The sequence below is a fragment of the Capricornis sumatraensis genome, chromosome 3, assembly GCF_032405125.1.
Source record: "Capricornis sumatraensis isolate serow.1 chromosome 3, serow.2, whole genome shotgun sequence".
In the NCBI taxonomy this organism is placed as follows: domain Eukaryota; kingdom Metazoa; phylum Chordata; class Mammalia; order Artiodactyla; family Bovidae; genus Capricornis; species Capricornis sumatraensis.
Window position 1 is genome coordinate 69,702,585 of NC_091071.1, and position 16,521 is coordinate 69,719,105.

Here is a 16,521-nt window from a genome sequence, read left to right on the forward strand (position 1 = left end):
CCGGCCCCGGGCTCCCGCGCCGAGCAGCGATCCGCGGGTGCGCTCGGGGCGCCCAGCGCCCGCGTCTCCTCCCTCGCGCACTCGTTCCCTCCCCAGTCCCCCCCGCCCCCAACCCCTGGCAGGTCCCTCCCCCAAGCCTGGTCCCGCGGCCGCCGCCGCCGCCGCCGCTACCGGAGGCGCAGGAGCCTCGCGATAGTGTTTGCACAGGCGGCGCGTGACGCCGCCGCCGCCCGTAACTGATGCAGAGGTTACCCCGCCGCCTCAGCCGCCACCCACCGCCCGCCGTCGCCGCCGCCACCCGGGCGACGCCGGGGGCCGACGCACTGCAGAGGTGCCGGCAGGTTCCGCCCGCGGAAGTCTTCTCGGCTGGCGCAGCCCGCGCTCCGCCCGCGCTCCGACCCCGGCCCCAGCGGGCGCCCCCTCGACGCCTCCGCCGCGGCGCTCCTTCCCTCCGCCTCTTCCCCGGCGCGCCCGCGGCTCCCTGACTTCTCCCGCTTTTCCTCCTCCCCGTCCCCTCTCCTCCCCTCACCTCTACCCTCCCCACCTCCCCCCTTCTTGGTTTCCTCCCCCATCCCCTTGACTCTCCCCTCCCTGCCCCTCGCTCTCCTGCTCGCCCTCAGCGCGGCCCCCGCCATGACGGAGGCGGGTGCCGGTGCCGTTGCCGCCGCTGCCGTCGCAGGGGGGGAGTCGGGTTCCCAGAAAGTAGCTTGATGAGTGTCCAAAGTAGCAGTGGAAGTTTGGAGGGGCCGCCATCTTGGTCCCAGCTCTCCACGTCTCCAACCCCGGGCTCGGCGGCGGCGGCCAGGTCCCTGCTGAATCACACGCCGCCATCCGGGAGGCCCAGGGAAGGTAAGTGCCGTCGCGCCCGCGCCCGCTCGCGGGCCTCCCTTCCCCGCGCCGCTGCCCGCGCGCCCCCGGGTCTCCTTCCCGCGACCCCGGGGTGGGGGAGGGGGACGAGGTGGACGCGAGGCCGCCCGGCCCCGGGGAGGTAGTGCTCCGGCTGTGGGTGGTGGTTCGCGGGTGGCGGAGAAGAGGGACGGAGGGGTGCGCGCTGGAGGGGACGGGGCGCGGCGCGGCGCACAGACTCGCTTGGGGTTCCTAAGAGCCAGTCCTGCTAGGGTGGGAAGCCTGACCCCGGACGCGAGCCCCTTTCTGCTCCATTTGCTAGTACTCTCAGTACTCTTAACCTCCCGGCCTCCGGTCTCTGGTGGGTTTTCCCTCTCGGTGAAGCATTCATCCTCGAGCCCCCTCCCCTTCCCTCGCGCACTCCTCCCCTAGAGGCGGTCCCCGCTCTGCGAGCTCTGTTGCCCGGGACCTGGAGGATGCCCCTCGCTGGCAAGATCTCTGCCTTTTGGGTAGAGCCGCTGAAATTATCAAAGCCGACTTTGATCCCTGGCCTGCCCCGCCACCCCCACCCCGAGCAGTTTAAACTAGAGACCGATTCGTGGGCAGGCTTTTAAAACCACCCAGATGGTTGCAACTTTGCTTCGCCATCACCTCCTGCATATTTGTGTTACCTCTCTGTTGCAAGTAGGCTACTATTCTTCTCCGACAGGGTCGTGGGTTTTGTGGGAAATCGCTGCGTAAAGGTTACTGCACACACTCACCAGATCGGTTACAATTGTTTTCTAAGTTTTCTGGCTTCCTGCATGCAAGTGTGCTGCCACCAGATGTAGCAGTTACACAGCTAGTGAGACACCGGAGTGGTTTTGACTAAAATTTTAACTTGCTGTATTTAACTTTAAGTATACGACGTAAAATTAAATTTAGGAGAACACATATGTATGGGGGAAGAATAAATGTGTGTAGAATCGCGTTTAACGTTCTTTTGTCTGGAAAACGTTTAGCGGTATTCATGAGCAATTGGTAAATGGGTTGTTCACGGGCAGTTGTGTCACACAGGAAGATTGTAGCCACATTTTCGAAAAAACGTCGGAAAGTCCAGTAGTCTAGAGAATCCTTTAAAGATACCAAGAGCTTTGATTTATGTAGAAGTCGGTGGGATTAATTTATTTTGAAAATATCTATCAGTATGTACGACTCAGAGCCTTGACATTTGTTAGTCAGGTGGTTTGTGCCCTGAATCCAGTGGTTCAGGCATAGCTTTCTTTGTCATTTTGTTTCTGTGAGCATGTGTGAAAGTGACAATAGGCTCAAAGATTGGCATGAATTTGCTCTGGAAAATTCATGGGAAAATTTGATTTACGGCATCCATTAAGCGTTCTGAATACTTTGATAGACATTTCCTCTTTCCATCTCACCCCCAACCCTGAGTACTGATTATTAGGAGATAAAAGTTTATTTATTGACTAACCCAAATTTAGTACACCTGGTGATTTTTCTTTCTTCACTTGAAAATCTGTAAATGAATGTCTTAAAATCTGTTTTGTGAACAGCAGTTGGTGCTTTTAGCATGCTTTTACTTTTGTCTGTACTTTCATTAGGATGCTAAATGGTACTGTTAGGAATGATAGTATAATGAGTGATAGTCAATGATGTCTTGGGAAAGACTTTTTTAAAGGCTATACCTTTTTAAAAAATTATTCGTTTCTTAAATATTTATTGAGACATTTTTTGTGAGCCAAGCACTGCACTTGTTCACGAGGACGTAGTGTTGAATTGTTCCTCTGTTAACATCTGTAATCAGTGTTAGTAATTTTGGGTCTGTAGAATCTAGATTGTGAACTTTAGAGGCTACTTCAACTCATTAAAAAACTTTTACACTATTCTGCACTTTTCCTGATGTTTTAAAATTTTAAAAGATTGGAATAATTTAGCTTGAACTTCCAAATAAGGCGAATTTTTTTCCAGCAGTTTGGATTTTTATGTAACCCAAATATTAGTCTCAATTTATGAAATAACAAGACATGCTGTTGTGTAAGTTATACTTCACACCCAAGTACCTGTACGGTGACAGTGGTATATTGCTTTTTTTTTTTTAACAACCAGGAAATAAGTTAAAAACTTTTAATGCTCTGTAGGGTTATGTATTCATCTTGAAGCTGTTGTTTCAGATTTCACCAATGCGAGCACTAATTGCATATATGAAGCCCTAGGAATCAAGGTGTTACGATTGTCTATTGAGTGGGATCCCAGTTTTTATTTTTAATAAGTGCTTAGCATCTTTTCCAGGTAACATTAGTCTGTTGTATAAATTGATGTAAATTGAGAGCTTTTTTTAAAAAAAATTATTTTTGGCTGTGCGGGGTCTTTGTTGCTGTGCGGGCTTTTTTCTGGTTTCGATGAGCTGGTGCTACTCTTGGTTAGGGTCCACAGGCTTCTCACTGCTGTGGCTTCTCTTGTTACAGAGCATGGGGTCAGTAGTCCTGGTGCTTAGGTTTAGCTGCCTCGCAGGATGTGGGATCTTCCTGGACCAGGGATTGAACCCATGTCCCCTGCATTGACAGGAGGATTCCTTACCACTGAGCCACCAGGGAAATCCAAATTTGATAGCTTTAATTGCTGGTGACTGATAGCTAGTGAAAAGCATTACTATTAATGGAACTTGAGTGTATGTATCAAGGAGAGAACAAACTTTGTTTCTTGAAAAATTGAGCCAATTTAATGTAATAGAGAATATAAAATTTTAAACTTAAAAGAGATACACATGTATATGTACACATATAAAGTTATATATGTGATGAACTCCTTTTAAGCAAACTTAACTTTGAAAATGGGCTATTTTTAAAGATATAAGTATCTTATCCATAAGCCTAAATCATAAGATTTAGGAATTTATTGGAATTCAGGAATTTGTATGGTAGAGTGTAGACTATTAATTGGAGAAGGAAATGGCAACCCACTCCAGTATTCTTGCCTGGAGAATTCTATGGACCAAAGAGCCTGGTGGGCTACAGTCCATAGGGTCGTGAAGAGTTGGACACGACTGAGTGACTAACACACGCAGACTATTAATAATTTCTTTCCTTGGAGTTCCAAAGCTTTTCCTTTATCAGTCTTAAAATTCTCTGAGAGATGCTCAGCAGTGTAGCTCTAGGTTTCACAGTGGATCTTTTAAACCTGTGGCTAAATTCTCTATCCCACTTTATCTTCTAATAATTCTGTGAATAAGGATGTGAGAAGTTAAGAAATTTTCAGATAAGGTCAGTTTTGTTTGCTGAGGCCTAGGTATGTGTTGGCTAGATGAATAGATTTTTTTTTTCCATATCAGTACATAGGTACTTTTGAATGGGTTACTGCTGTGAGTCAAATAAATGGTTATACAAAAGACGTGTCTTTTTTATTCCATTTTTCCGGATATAAATAATTTGCTTTTTACTTTTATATAAATAGCAAAAATAGTTTGGCCAAAAAGATAATATCATAGTCATAAACTTGCTCTCTGTTTCTGTATTTACAGACTGCATCTTTAGACAGAGGAGTTAATACCTGTAGGAAGATGTTAAAAGTTATATATCAGATGGCGCTTTAATTTTTTGAAGTCACCTGCTGCAGCAAGACTTCTGAAGTCACCTGCTGCAGCAAGAGCGAGTTGTATGTTTAAGGATTCTAGCTCATGAATGCATAGATATGTGGTAGGCGCCTCCCTTACAGAGGCATTTTTATGTATTAGAGAAAGGGAAATTCAAGATGGAAGCCTGGAAATCTGCCCCTGAGAAATAGGTTATGTTTTAACCTTTTTGGTCTCAGGACCCCCTTTACTCCCTTAATTATTCAGGTCTCTAAGAGATTTTGTTTATGTGGGTTATGTCTTGGTATTTACTATATTTGTAATAAAATAACTTCAGAAACATTTATTTATATAAAAATAACAATTTGATTACATGTTAATGAATTTTAAGATGATGAATAAATATTCTAAAACAAAAACTTCAGTGAGACTAGTGGAATTGTTTTATATTTTTACAAACCACTTTAATTTCTGGCATACTACAAGGTAGCTGGATTTTCTTCTTTCCGTCTGTTGAGATATATTTTGATTGAGGCATGTGTTGAGAACCCAATTTCACATAGATATGTACTTAGAAAAGAACTATTTTACTAGCCTTTGGGGAAGTTATTCTTTGATATTACACCAAAATTCAACAGTTGGCTGTTGTTTTTAAAGGTTACTTGCAATGTGGAAGTACATTTTATCCCAGAAGTGTCTTCAAGGCGCACAAGAAATCTGTGGACCATACATTTAGACTCAGCAGGAGACTAGTTGAAGGGTGGGGAAGAGTATAGCTGTTTTCAGATATTTCAAAAACAAATAGAAGAGAATGTATTTATTATGCTGTTACAGAAGATAAACTAGCAGGTGAAAATTGCAAAGGCATAGAATGAATTCTGTATTGTTTTGATAAGAATGTAAGAACTGTGTAACAACTAGACTTGACCAGCAATGGAAAGACCTGTCTCTTGAAATATTTATGAGAATTTAAAGCAAACTACACTGCTGGTGCAGAAGACATAAGAGATGTGGGTTCGATCCCTGAAGATCCCCTGGAGAAGGAAATGGCAACCGACTCCAGTATTCTTGCCTGGAGAATCCCATGGACAGAGGATCCTGGCAGGCTACAGTGTGTAGGGTTACAAAGAGGAGCTGGGCATGACTGAGCACGCCCATGTACATGGGCTTTTGGGGTGGGGTGGAGATAAATCCAATAGATTCTTACTTTGCGTGCTATTGGATTAAGTGACTTAAGGTCCCATCCAATTAAAAAATGCAAACATTCTGTGATTCTTTGAAAATTTGTAAATGTAGTTAAACTACTTATATATCCATAAATGTTTTTGAAAATCCTCAAATTTCAGTAGTATGAAACTGCTGTTGACTTTATTGCTGTTTTGCATTTTTATTGTGCTTTTCTTCTGTAGATTTTCCTGTATTTTCTGGAATCAACACTGTCAATCTTCCTGAAATCTTGATAAATTCCCTGCAGAATATAATAAGCTTTGAAGACATTTTAGGGAATCAGATGCTGCTTATGATATAGTTTAGTAGAGTTGTACTACTGGGGGCTGATTTTCAGTTTTAAAAGAGGAACTATCAGCATTCTGTATAGTCTTTTATTTTTAATTGTTTATGTGATTTCAGAAGTAATGTGCTTAATCTAATGGTTTAAAAGCTAGAGAGTCTGAAAAAAGGATACCTAAAGGAAAAGTAAGTGTTTAAATTGATCTGTCTTTAATAAAAAGTGCATATTATAGCCAGAACATAGAAATAATTTTAATTCTCATCTTATTCAGAGAAGTATGCATGTAATAGTTATGATTATCTATAACAATTCATATTTTAATTTAGTATGGAACATAGTCTCTTCTATGAAATGTATTGAAAGGTTAGATTTTAGGTACTCAGAAGTTTAAGGATAAACTCCTTTAACTTTCCTGAGGTCAGCTTCAGTGAAGTAAGTGACAGAGCTTGAGACTTCATGTATTTGTTTCATTTAGATTTAAAACTCATTTTCTACAAAAGAACTATAGGAATAAGTCATTTAGTTTTGTAAACTCCTTCGTTCTCTTTAATAATTTCCACATATCTTAGAATAATTTAGAGGAACAGTGTTATGAAGTAGGAGAAGCAGTATGCTGCAAAAGAGAAAGTGCATTGATAATTGGAAAACAAGTGTCCCTACTTTGCCCTTAACTAGCTAGGTGATGTTTGGGCAAGTTGCTTATCTGCTTCAGTTTCATAACATGAGAATTATAGAGCTGAAAAGGACCCTGGAAACAGTTGGATTCAAACTTCTTATTTTACCGGTGAGGAAACTTTGCCCAGACTTTTACTCTCGGAGAGTTGGGACCAAGATGCAGTTTTCTGATTTTCACCTTACTGCTTTCCCATTATACTTTGTGGCTCCTCTAAATCGGTAAAATGAGGGGGTTGAATTGAAATCCTTCAGAGGTCTTTAACAGCTGAAAAATATTCTTTGACATCAGTTTAATTATAATTTAGTGGAGGAAAGTTTGTAGCTTTTATTTATTGGTAAAATTTTTTTTTGAGGAAGCAGTGTGACTTTTTCAAGGTTATGTTCTAATTTGTTAAGATAGTCATCTTCATTATTACCAAAAGATTGTAAAGTTTGTTTATGAGCATAGTTAAGTAGTAGTGTGCTAGGTGATCTTGTCTTTTTATTGATCTGCATTCTAAAACACTATTATGAATATGTTAAAAGCTGTGTAAATTGTGTAAATTATGTAAATAGCAATATGGTGTCCTGAAGTGACGGAGCTAGGTGATTGTTCCTCAGAAATTCTTTCTAGGGTGTTTCCCCTGCTCCCCCTAGTTAGATGTCTCTGTTCCTTAGTGTCTATTTGTGCATGTGTGCTAAGTCGCTTCAGTCTTGTATGACTCTCTGCAAGCCTGTGGACACTAGCCGACAAGGCTTCTCTGTCCATGGGATTCTCCAGGCAAGAATATTGGAGTGGGTTAGCATTCCCTCCCGTCTAGTCAAGGCTATGGTTTTCCCAGTGGTCATGTATGGATGTGAGAGTTGGACTGTGAAGAAAGCTGAGTGCTGAAGAATTGGTGCTTTTGAACTGTGGCATTGGAGAAGAGTCTTGAGAGTCCTTTGGACTGCAAGGAGATCCAGCCAGTCCATTCTGAAGGAGATCAGCCCTGGGATTTCTTCGGAAGGAATGATGCTAAAGCTGAAACTCCAGTACTTTGGCCACCTCATGCGAAGAGTTGACTCATTGGAAAAGACTCTGATGCTGGGAGGGATTGGGGGCAGGAGGAGAAGGGGACAGCAGAGGATGAGATGGCTGGATGGCATCACTGACTTGACGGGCGTGAGTCTGAGTGAACTCCGGGAGATGGTGATGGACAGGGAGGCCTGGCGTGCTGCGATTCATGGGGTTGCAAAGAGTCGGACACGACTGAGCGACTGAACTGAGCATTCCCTCCAAGGGATCTTGCCCACCTAGGGATCGAACCTGCGTCTCTCACGTCTCCTGTGTTGGCAAGCGGGTTCTTTACCACTAGCACCACTTGGGAAGGCATAGTGTTCTGTTGTGTCCTACAGACAATTCTTGTCTGTTTCATAGCACCTCTGTGATTATACCTTTTATTATAGACTTTTTTTTTTTTTGCCTACTCTACAGAAAGGTCTTGAATTCAGAGACTCTATTTTGTTCATTTCCATGTTCTCAGTGCATAGTAGGATGTCCTCTATAGAGTTGGCATCTAACAGAAAGTTTTGTCAAAGGACTGTTAAAGTTTTTTTATTTTTTAAAACTGAATGATTTTATACTTAATATATACATATTTCAGACCCAGGAAGACACTCATTTTTGTAATTTATAGGCAAGTTATATTTTAGAGAGTGATAATGGTAACAATAGTAGCTAAAGTTTATTGTTTGTACATGTAAATTCATTTAATTCTCATTAACTATTTGAGGTATATACAGTTATTTTCATTTTGCCTATGAGGAACCAAAGCCCAGAGAAGTAAAGAAACTTGACCAGTATGACACCAGTAGTAAATGTTAGAGCTGAGATTTTAATCGTCTGCATTTTAACCACTGGGATATATTGCCCAAGATAAAGAAATTTCATTTTGAGTAATTTCTTAGTTTTTCCGTAACAAATTTTAATTTACTAATCAGTCATTTTGGCTCATTCAGTTTACTGATAAACTTTTTTTTTTTTTGGCATGAATTTTGTATGTGTATGGAGATAGGATTTAAAAAATGAAAAATTCAAAATCAGTTTGTGCAAATCTTAAATTTTATGAAAAGTATTAGAAGTATACTAATGAAAAATCTTATTTTCATGTTTAATAATTAAATTGGAATGCCATTTATCTTAATATTTTGGCCTCATAAGCTCACCACAGTTGTAACAAATAAACATTAGAATTTGAATGGAGAATTTTCAAAGTCCACTTATTGTGAAGGATTTTAACCTGGTGCATGAGGCGCTCAACAAAATTGAGATGCTTTAGTGGCAGATGATTTAGTGTTCATTATGGAATGGAAAGAAGGCCTGACTCTCAGCCTGGTTCATCTTACAGGAAGTGTTTTAAAAAAACACTTAAAGCTTTAATTACTTTATTGCATACAAAACAGATCTCTTGATAACATGTATTACTTAGTATATCTAACGAGCGACAGAATTTGAATGGTTTAATAGGAATTCAAAGCATGATGTAGAAAGATGCAGAGCTGAAACAAGTGGTGGGTTGTGAAACAAATCTTCTCAATGTGGCTTCATTATTAGGTTTGAAATTTGTGAATTTCAAGACGACAGGTTATATACCTCTATTTAAGTTAAAATGCTTGTATTCTACAGATGCAGTATAAAGCCAAATATGAGCAGTTTTAGGGGATGACATGGGGCTTCCCAGATGGCTCAGTCAGTAAAGAGTCTGCTGCAGTGCAGGAGACTTGGGTTCAATCCCTGGGTTAGGAAGATCCCCTCAAGGAGGGCACAGCAACTCACCTCAGTATTCCTGCCTGGAAAAGCCCATGGACAGAGGAGCCAGGTGGGCTACAGTCCATAGGGTCCCAAAGAATTGGACACAGCTGAGCACGCACACGTACGCATTAAGAGTTGGTTGTGCTCATAAGTTTGTATCTTTCCTTGGAAACTAGTTTAGTTGGTGAAATGACATTCTTCTAGGTTTAAATTAAGCTTTAACCTGGTACTTGCTGTTATAGTTAAATGGCATACATTGCGTTAACCCTGCCCTTGACACTATGTATGTGCTTCCTGTCTGATGGTAAATACAGCTATGGTGCCTCTGGAGAATGTCAGGGGATTTGTATGAAGCCAGTCAGAGTCATCCTGTCTTTCATAAGACCTGAGGCATGTTTCTTTGTTTTTTTTCTTCTTTTTTGACAAGTAGGGTATTTTTGCTTTTTTAAAAAACAGTTTTTCCTTTTTCTGTGCACAGATTAAAAAAAATCAGTGAAATTACTTTGTGTATATATTATTATTTATATATATATGAAAGTGAAAGTGTTAGTCACTCAGTCGTGTCTGGCTCTTTATGATCACATGGCTCCTCTGTCTGTGGAATTCTCCAGGCAGGAATACTGGACTGGGTAGCCATTCCCTTCTCCAGGGGATCTTCCCTACCCAGGGACTGAACCCAGGTCTCCTGCAATGTATACAGATTCTTTACCATCTGAGCCACCAGGGAAGCCCACATATATATATGTATGTATATAAACTCATTTGTTTAAAAGAAACATATACTTAATGGTAGGACTTGTTTTAGGAACTTTGTAAATTGTAACTCATTTACTTCTAATGATCATGCGGTAGGTATTATTGAGTCCCTGTTTTACAGATGAGGAAGTGGAAGCACAGAGAGGTTAACTGATTTAACCAGGGACACATGAGAATATGTAGTAGAGTCGAGATTCAGACTGGGCTCCTGAGTGCATCTCTTAACAGTTTATGCTATTCTGTCAGCGTTATTCCATTGAATTTTATCCACAAAGATACCGGATAGATGTACTCAGTGTATTTTATTTAACCATTCTTCTTTTGGTAGTGTGCTAATCATGATTCTTTTGCTTACCTGTGATAAAAACTTACCAGAAGCTTTGGTAGGTTAAAGAATTTACTGGTTCACATAATTGAGAATAGTAAATGTGGAGAAGGATGGAATAGCTTTGGAAGCAGCTTAGATCCAAAGTCTCAAATGATGTCACTGAGCCTCTTTGACTCCATATCTGGGTTTTTCTAGCCCCTTGTTTCTGGAGCCACAGTCACATGCTTTTTGGCTTAGCAACTACACTTGAAAGACAAACTTTTTCCTGATGTCCGCATACCAGTTCTGGGTTGATGCCGATGTATTGTGATTGTCAATTCCTTAACCAGTCATTGGTAGCTGGGAGATGAAGTACAGCAAAGTGGCCACTATGGCTGTACTGATGACTTGGGGAATCCACAGAAAGCCGTGATTAACAGATCCCTGAAGATCACCGATTAGGTGAGTGATAGTTTTCCTGAATAGTGGATCATGGTGAACAAAAACATCTTAACTACTGTACTTAGTTGTTTAAGTTATTTCTTTCCTTTTTCTTTAACTTTTCTTTTTGGCTATAATAGATATTAATATAGTGACTCTCTCTGAGTAAAAGTTTCTCCCAACCCCTAAGATGATTCTCAGTCATGGAATATCAAGGCAAAAAGTGTGAAACAGTTCAGGGCTTTTGATACCTATTACCCAATTATTATTTAAAGAATTGTATTCAGCTTGTATAGCAGTGATGTATGAGTTAGGCATGTCTTTTTGAACCAGGGAAGGTTCAGCTCATCCTGGGGATTGCTAGGCTTAAATATTGTTAACACAATGCCTTTCAGTTAACAAAAGTTTCCCTGATGGCTCAGAGAGTAAAGAGTCTGCCTCCAATACAGGAGACCCAGGTTTGATCGCTGGGTCAGGAAGATCCCCTGGAGAAGGAAATGGCAACCCACTCCAGTACTCTTGCCTGGAGAATCCCATGGACAGAGGAGCCTGGTGAGCCACAGTCCACGTGGTCGCAAAGAGTCAGACACGACTGAGCGACTGACTAACACACGCTTTTTAGTTAACAAAAGGATTGAGATCCTCACACTGAACATATGTCTAATCCAATTTATCAAATGCTTTATTATTTTTTTTTCATTCTCACTATTTAAAAATCTTTAAAATTGAAAGACGGTTACTCCTTGAAAGGAAAGCTATGACCAACCTAGACAGCATATTAAAGAGCAGAGACATCACTTTGCCAGTAAAGGTCCACATAGTCAACGCTATGGTTTTTCCAGTAGTCATGTCCAGATGTGAGAATTAGACCATAAAGAAGGCTGAGCGCTGAAGAACTGATTCTTTAGAATTGTGTTGTTGTAGAAAACTCTTGAGAGTCCCTTGGACTGCAAAGAGAACAAACCAGTCAATCCTAAAGGAAGTCAACCCTGAATATTCATTGGAAGGACTGATGGTGAACCTCCAGTACTTTAGCCACCTGATATGAAGAGCTGATTGATTGGAAAAGACCTTGAGCTGGGAAAGATCGAAGGCAAAAGGAGAAGGAGGTAGCAGAGGATGAGATGGTAAAATAGCATCACTGACTCAGTGGATGTGAATTTGAACAAGGTCCAGGAGATAGTGAAGGACAGGGAAGCCTGGCATGCTGCAGTCCATGAGGTTGCTGAGGCTTTCAGGATCCTGGTTCCTCCAGCCAGGATCCACTCCATGCCCCATGCAGTGGAAGTGAGTTCTAAATACTGGACTGCCGGGAAATTCCTAGATTTTCTTGATTGTAGGATGGAATAAGAAGTAGTAACTGTTTGATAAGGTTGTGAGAATTAAATGTGAAATTTGTGGCATGGAAGGAAAGTTATGACCAACCTAGATAGCATAATCAAAAGCAGAGACATTATTTTGCCAACAAAGGTCCATCTAGTCAAGGCTATGGTTTTTCCACTGGTCATGTATGGATGTGAAAGTTGGACTGTGAAGAAAGCTGAGTGCCGAAGAATTGATGCTTTTGAAGTGTGGTGTTGGAGAAGACTCTTGAGAGTCCCTTGGACTGCAAGGAGATCAGTCCTGGGTGTTCTTTGGAAGGAATGATGCTAAAGCTGAAACTCCAATACTTTGGCCACCTCATGCGAAGAGTTGACTCATTGGGAAAGACTCTGATGCTGGGAGGGATTGGGGGCAGGAGGAGAAGGGGACGACAGAGGATGAGATGGCTGGATGGCATCACTGACTCGATGGACGTGAGTTTGGGTGAACTCCGGGAGTTGGTGATGGACAGGGAGGCCTGGCGTGCTGTGATTCATGGGGTCGCAAAGAGTTGGACACAGCTGAGCAACTGAACTGAACTGAACCAGTCGGTAAATGTTAAAGATACAAGGATAATTTAGAATTAAAAATTTTTCTCCTTTTTGAAAATGTCAGGAATAGGGAACAGGAACTATCTGCATTGAGATCTTTTGGGCAGAGCACACTTGACATGGATTGTCTCCATGGCTTGTTGAAGAATTCTGGCAGGGTTGTGTATGACAGAGGCAGATTTTAAGTGATAATTATAATTGTTAATCTCATTTCTTTTCACTATATAATATTGTGACATTTATTTTACATAAAAATTTTCTTCCTTTGATTTCTTTATTTTACATTTTAAAGATTTGTTTTACTGGACAAAAGCGCATGATTTTTAAAAATATCATTTAATGTGTATTGTCATTATTGTTTTTCCTATTGGATTACTAGGATTTTAAAGTTTGTTGTTTAGTTTCTCAGGAATTAATCAGTTGTCAGAGTTCTAGAATTTTATAGATACCTGTTGGCATAGTTTGTTTAATCATTCTGCATGTATTTTTGGACCTAGAGCCCAGCACTGGGAAAAACAAAGATATATAAGATAATAGTCCTCTCCTCCTAGAAGCGTGGCCAAAGTCTAGTGAGGAGGACTGTAATTCATAACATGTACTTTATACTTAAAACAGAAACCACTTTGTGGGTCAGATGAAACAGTTCATGAGTTGCCAATTTTCAACTTCTGATATAAACAGAACTCTTGTATAATGGGGCTTCCCTGGTAGCTCAGATGGTTAAGAATTTGCCTGCAATGTGGGAGACCCAGGTTCAATCCCTGGATTGGGAAGATCTCCTGGAGAAGGGAATGGCAACCCAGTACTTGCCTCCTAGGAGTTTGGCTAAAGTCTAGTGAGGAAGATTGTAATTCATAACATGTAATTTATACTTTAAAAAAAAACAGCACTTCGTGGATCAGATAAAACAGTCTGAAGTTGCCAATTTTCAACTTCCGATGTAAACAGAACTATTATACAACATGGTTGTAACATATCCTATATCATGGTGTTATATCCATTGGTCATTTGGTTCCTAGAAACGAACTGTAGCAACACAAATTTATTATTAGAAGGATATAGGGCCGAGTATCTCTTAGAACCTAGTTAGATGGGAATTCAGGAACCATGGTTGCACTGTTCTGTGGATCATAGAGCAACCCTTTCTAGGACTATAAAGGAAGGTTTCTGAAAAAGGAAAAGTGAGAAGGAAGGTAATTGTATTTCTGTCGGTAGGTGTGAACAGAGTATTCCCTAGAGAAGGGAATTAGCTAGGTTTCCTCCGCTTTAACTGTTTTCAAATGGTATCATCTTGTTTCAGTTGATAAGTCTTCATTGCTTGTGAGATTGAACTTAATATTTATATCAAAAGCTCAGTCTTCAAAAAATTAATACTGTCTAAGGTTCAAGCACTCTAATTTTACTATGATTCAATTGATTTTATTTTTTGATGTTATGTGGTGCTTTAGTTTTCATTATTTAAGCATAATATTAATACAGAAAACACAGACAAACTGATGCTCAGTGAGCTGCTGTAAACCATGATGTGTGTAACTAGCACTCGGTCAAGAACAACACTGGCGGCGTTTCAGAGCTCTCTCCAGCCGTTTGCTGCCTTCCCCCTTCCCTCCAGAGCTAGCGCTGTGCTGTGCTTAGTCCCTTAGTCCTGTCTGACTCTTTGCGACCCCATGGGCTGTAGCCCGCCAAGCACTATTCTGACTTAATTATGCTTGTTTCTGAACTTAATATAAATGGACTCACACAGTACGTATTTTGTTAGTAGCTGCTTTTGCTTCACCTGTTTTTGAGTTTCACCCATGTTAATTCCTTAACTGTAGTTCACTTTCATTGCTCTGTTTAATATTACTTTGTATTCAGTTACCACAGTTGATTTATACAATCTGTTGATAGATGTGGATTGTTTCTACTTCTTGATTATTAATAATGCTTTGTGAACATATTTGTACCTGTCTGTTCATATACTGTTAATTTCTATTGAGTTTAGACCTAATAGCAAATTTGCTGGATTATAGGCCCAATATAGTATTAGTAGATACTGCCAGTTTCCCAAAGTGGTTATAACAACTCACATTCCCATGAACAGTGTATGAGAGTTCCCATTGTTCTGTATTCTCACTGACAGTTGGATTGTCATTTATTTTTGGTGTTCTGATGTGAGGTGGTATTTTTGGTTTTCATTTTCATTTTCCCCGTGAGTTAAAAGGTTTACCATTTTTTCATAAGTTTATTGACTTTTGGATATCTCTTGTGAACTGCTTATTTACATCTTTTGATCAGTTTTTCTTTGTGTTCTCTTCACAAAAACTAAAATTAATTGAAGGAATTCTTTTTGTATTTTGGATAAGTACTCTTTTTTTTTTTTTATTACCTCCCTCAGAGGTTTCTGTGGCATCCTGCCCCCCTTTATGGTATTCAAGAAGTATCTCAAATTCATACAAAATGGTTTCTCTTTCTTATCTTAATATGGACATTTACAAGTGTAAATTTCCCTGCAAGCACGCAGTTGATTGATCCCGTTAAGTTTTGATATGTTGTGTTTTTGATTTTACTCATCTCAAGTGTTTTCTCATTTTCCTTTTGATTTGTTCTTTTGGTCTATTATTGATTTAGGAGTATGTTAATTTCCTACATTTGTGAATTTCCTAAACTTCCTTCTGTAATTGATTTCTAATTTAGTTTCATTTTGGTTAGAGAACATACGTTGTGTGCTTGCAATCCTTTTAAATTTGTTGATGCTTGTTTTATGGCCTAGCCTATGATCTGTCTTAGCAGTGTTTCATGTGTATTTTAGCAGAACATGTATTCTGTTGTTGAATGCAGTATTCTCTAGATGTCTGTTAAGTCTAGTTGGTATAGTGTGCTTGTTTTATGTTTCTTTGTTATTCTTCTGCTTAGTTCTGCCCGTTATTAAAGATGGAGTGTTGAAATATTCCAACTAATGTTGAATAGTGTTTTCTCCCTTTGTTTCTATCAGTTTTGTTTCATGTATTTCGAAGCCCTGTTATTAGGTACATACATATGTTTACAATTCTTTTAAAATGTCTGTGGACAAGCCATTCACTTCTTTATTATTATTTTTTTTTAGTGGTTAAAGTGTTTTATTAAATTAAGTATGTAATTTGCAAATGGTTTCATAAGAAATTTTAAAAGCAAAGTTATAAAAGTTTCAATAAAAAAGTACAGTTAACAGCAAAATTACATTTTCTTTATAGTACAAATAAAAGGATTTTGTTTCTAATAGACTGTTTGAAGATCTTATAATATATTCTCCGACTGACAGTTTCTTTATCTTTTGATTTTTACGCAAGTCTACCGATCTGGTTCTGGTTGCACTGGGCCTCCGTTGCTGTGCCTGGGCTCTCCAGCTGCAGAGAGCCGGGCCCACTCTGGTCGCAGTGCGCGAGCTGCTTCTGCAGTGGCCTCCTGTGTTGCGGAGCACAGGCTCCGGGTATGTGGGCCTCAGTAGTCGTGGCTCTCGGGTTCCTGAGCACAGGCTCAGCAGCTGGGGCATGGGCTGGCTTAGCTGCCCTGTGGCATGTGGAATCGTCCCAGAGCAGGGACCAAAGTGGTGTCCCCTGCATTGCAAGGTGGATTCCTAACCACTGAACCACCAGGGAAACCCATGTCTGTAATTTTTTTATCTTACTGATGAACTGACCCTTTTATTGTTATAAGACGTACCTCTTCATTTCTAAAACCATTTTAGAAGCTGTCTGATATTAGTGTGTCTGCTTCAGT

At 40.5% G+C, this 16,521-nt stretch overlaps 1 protein-coding gene across 1 annotated transcript in view; it reads left to right on the forward strand.

The window, feature by feature from the left end:
* The first annotated feature begins 710 nt into the window (after nt 1-710).
* The window catches only part of TLK1 (tousled like kinase 1), a 175,501-nt gene continuing 159,690 nt past the window's right edge, over nt 711-16,521 (forward strand). The window contains exon 1 of the mRNA XM_068969199.1: nt 711-849. Coding sequence (XP_068825300.1) covers nt 711-849 — 139 coding nt within the window. The remainder of the gene's footprint in view (nt 850-16,521) is intronic.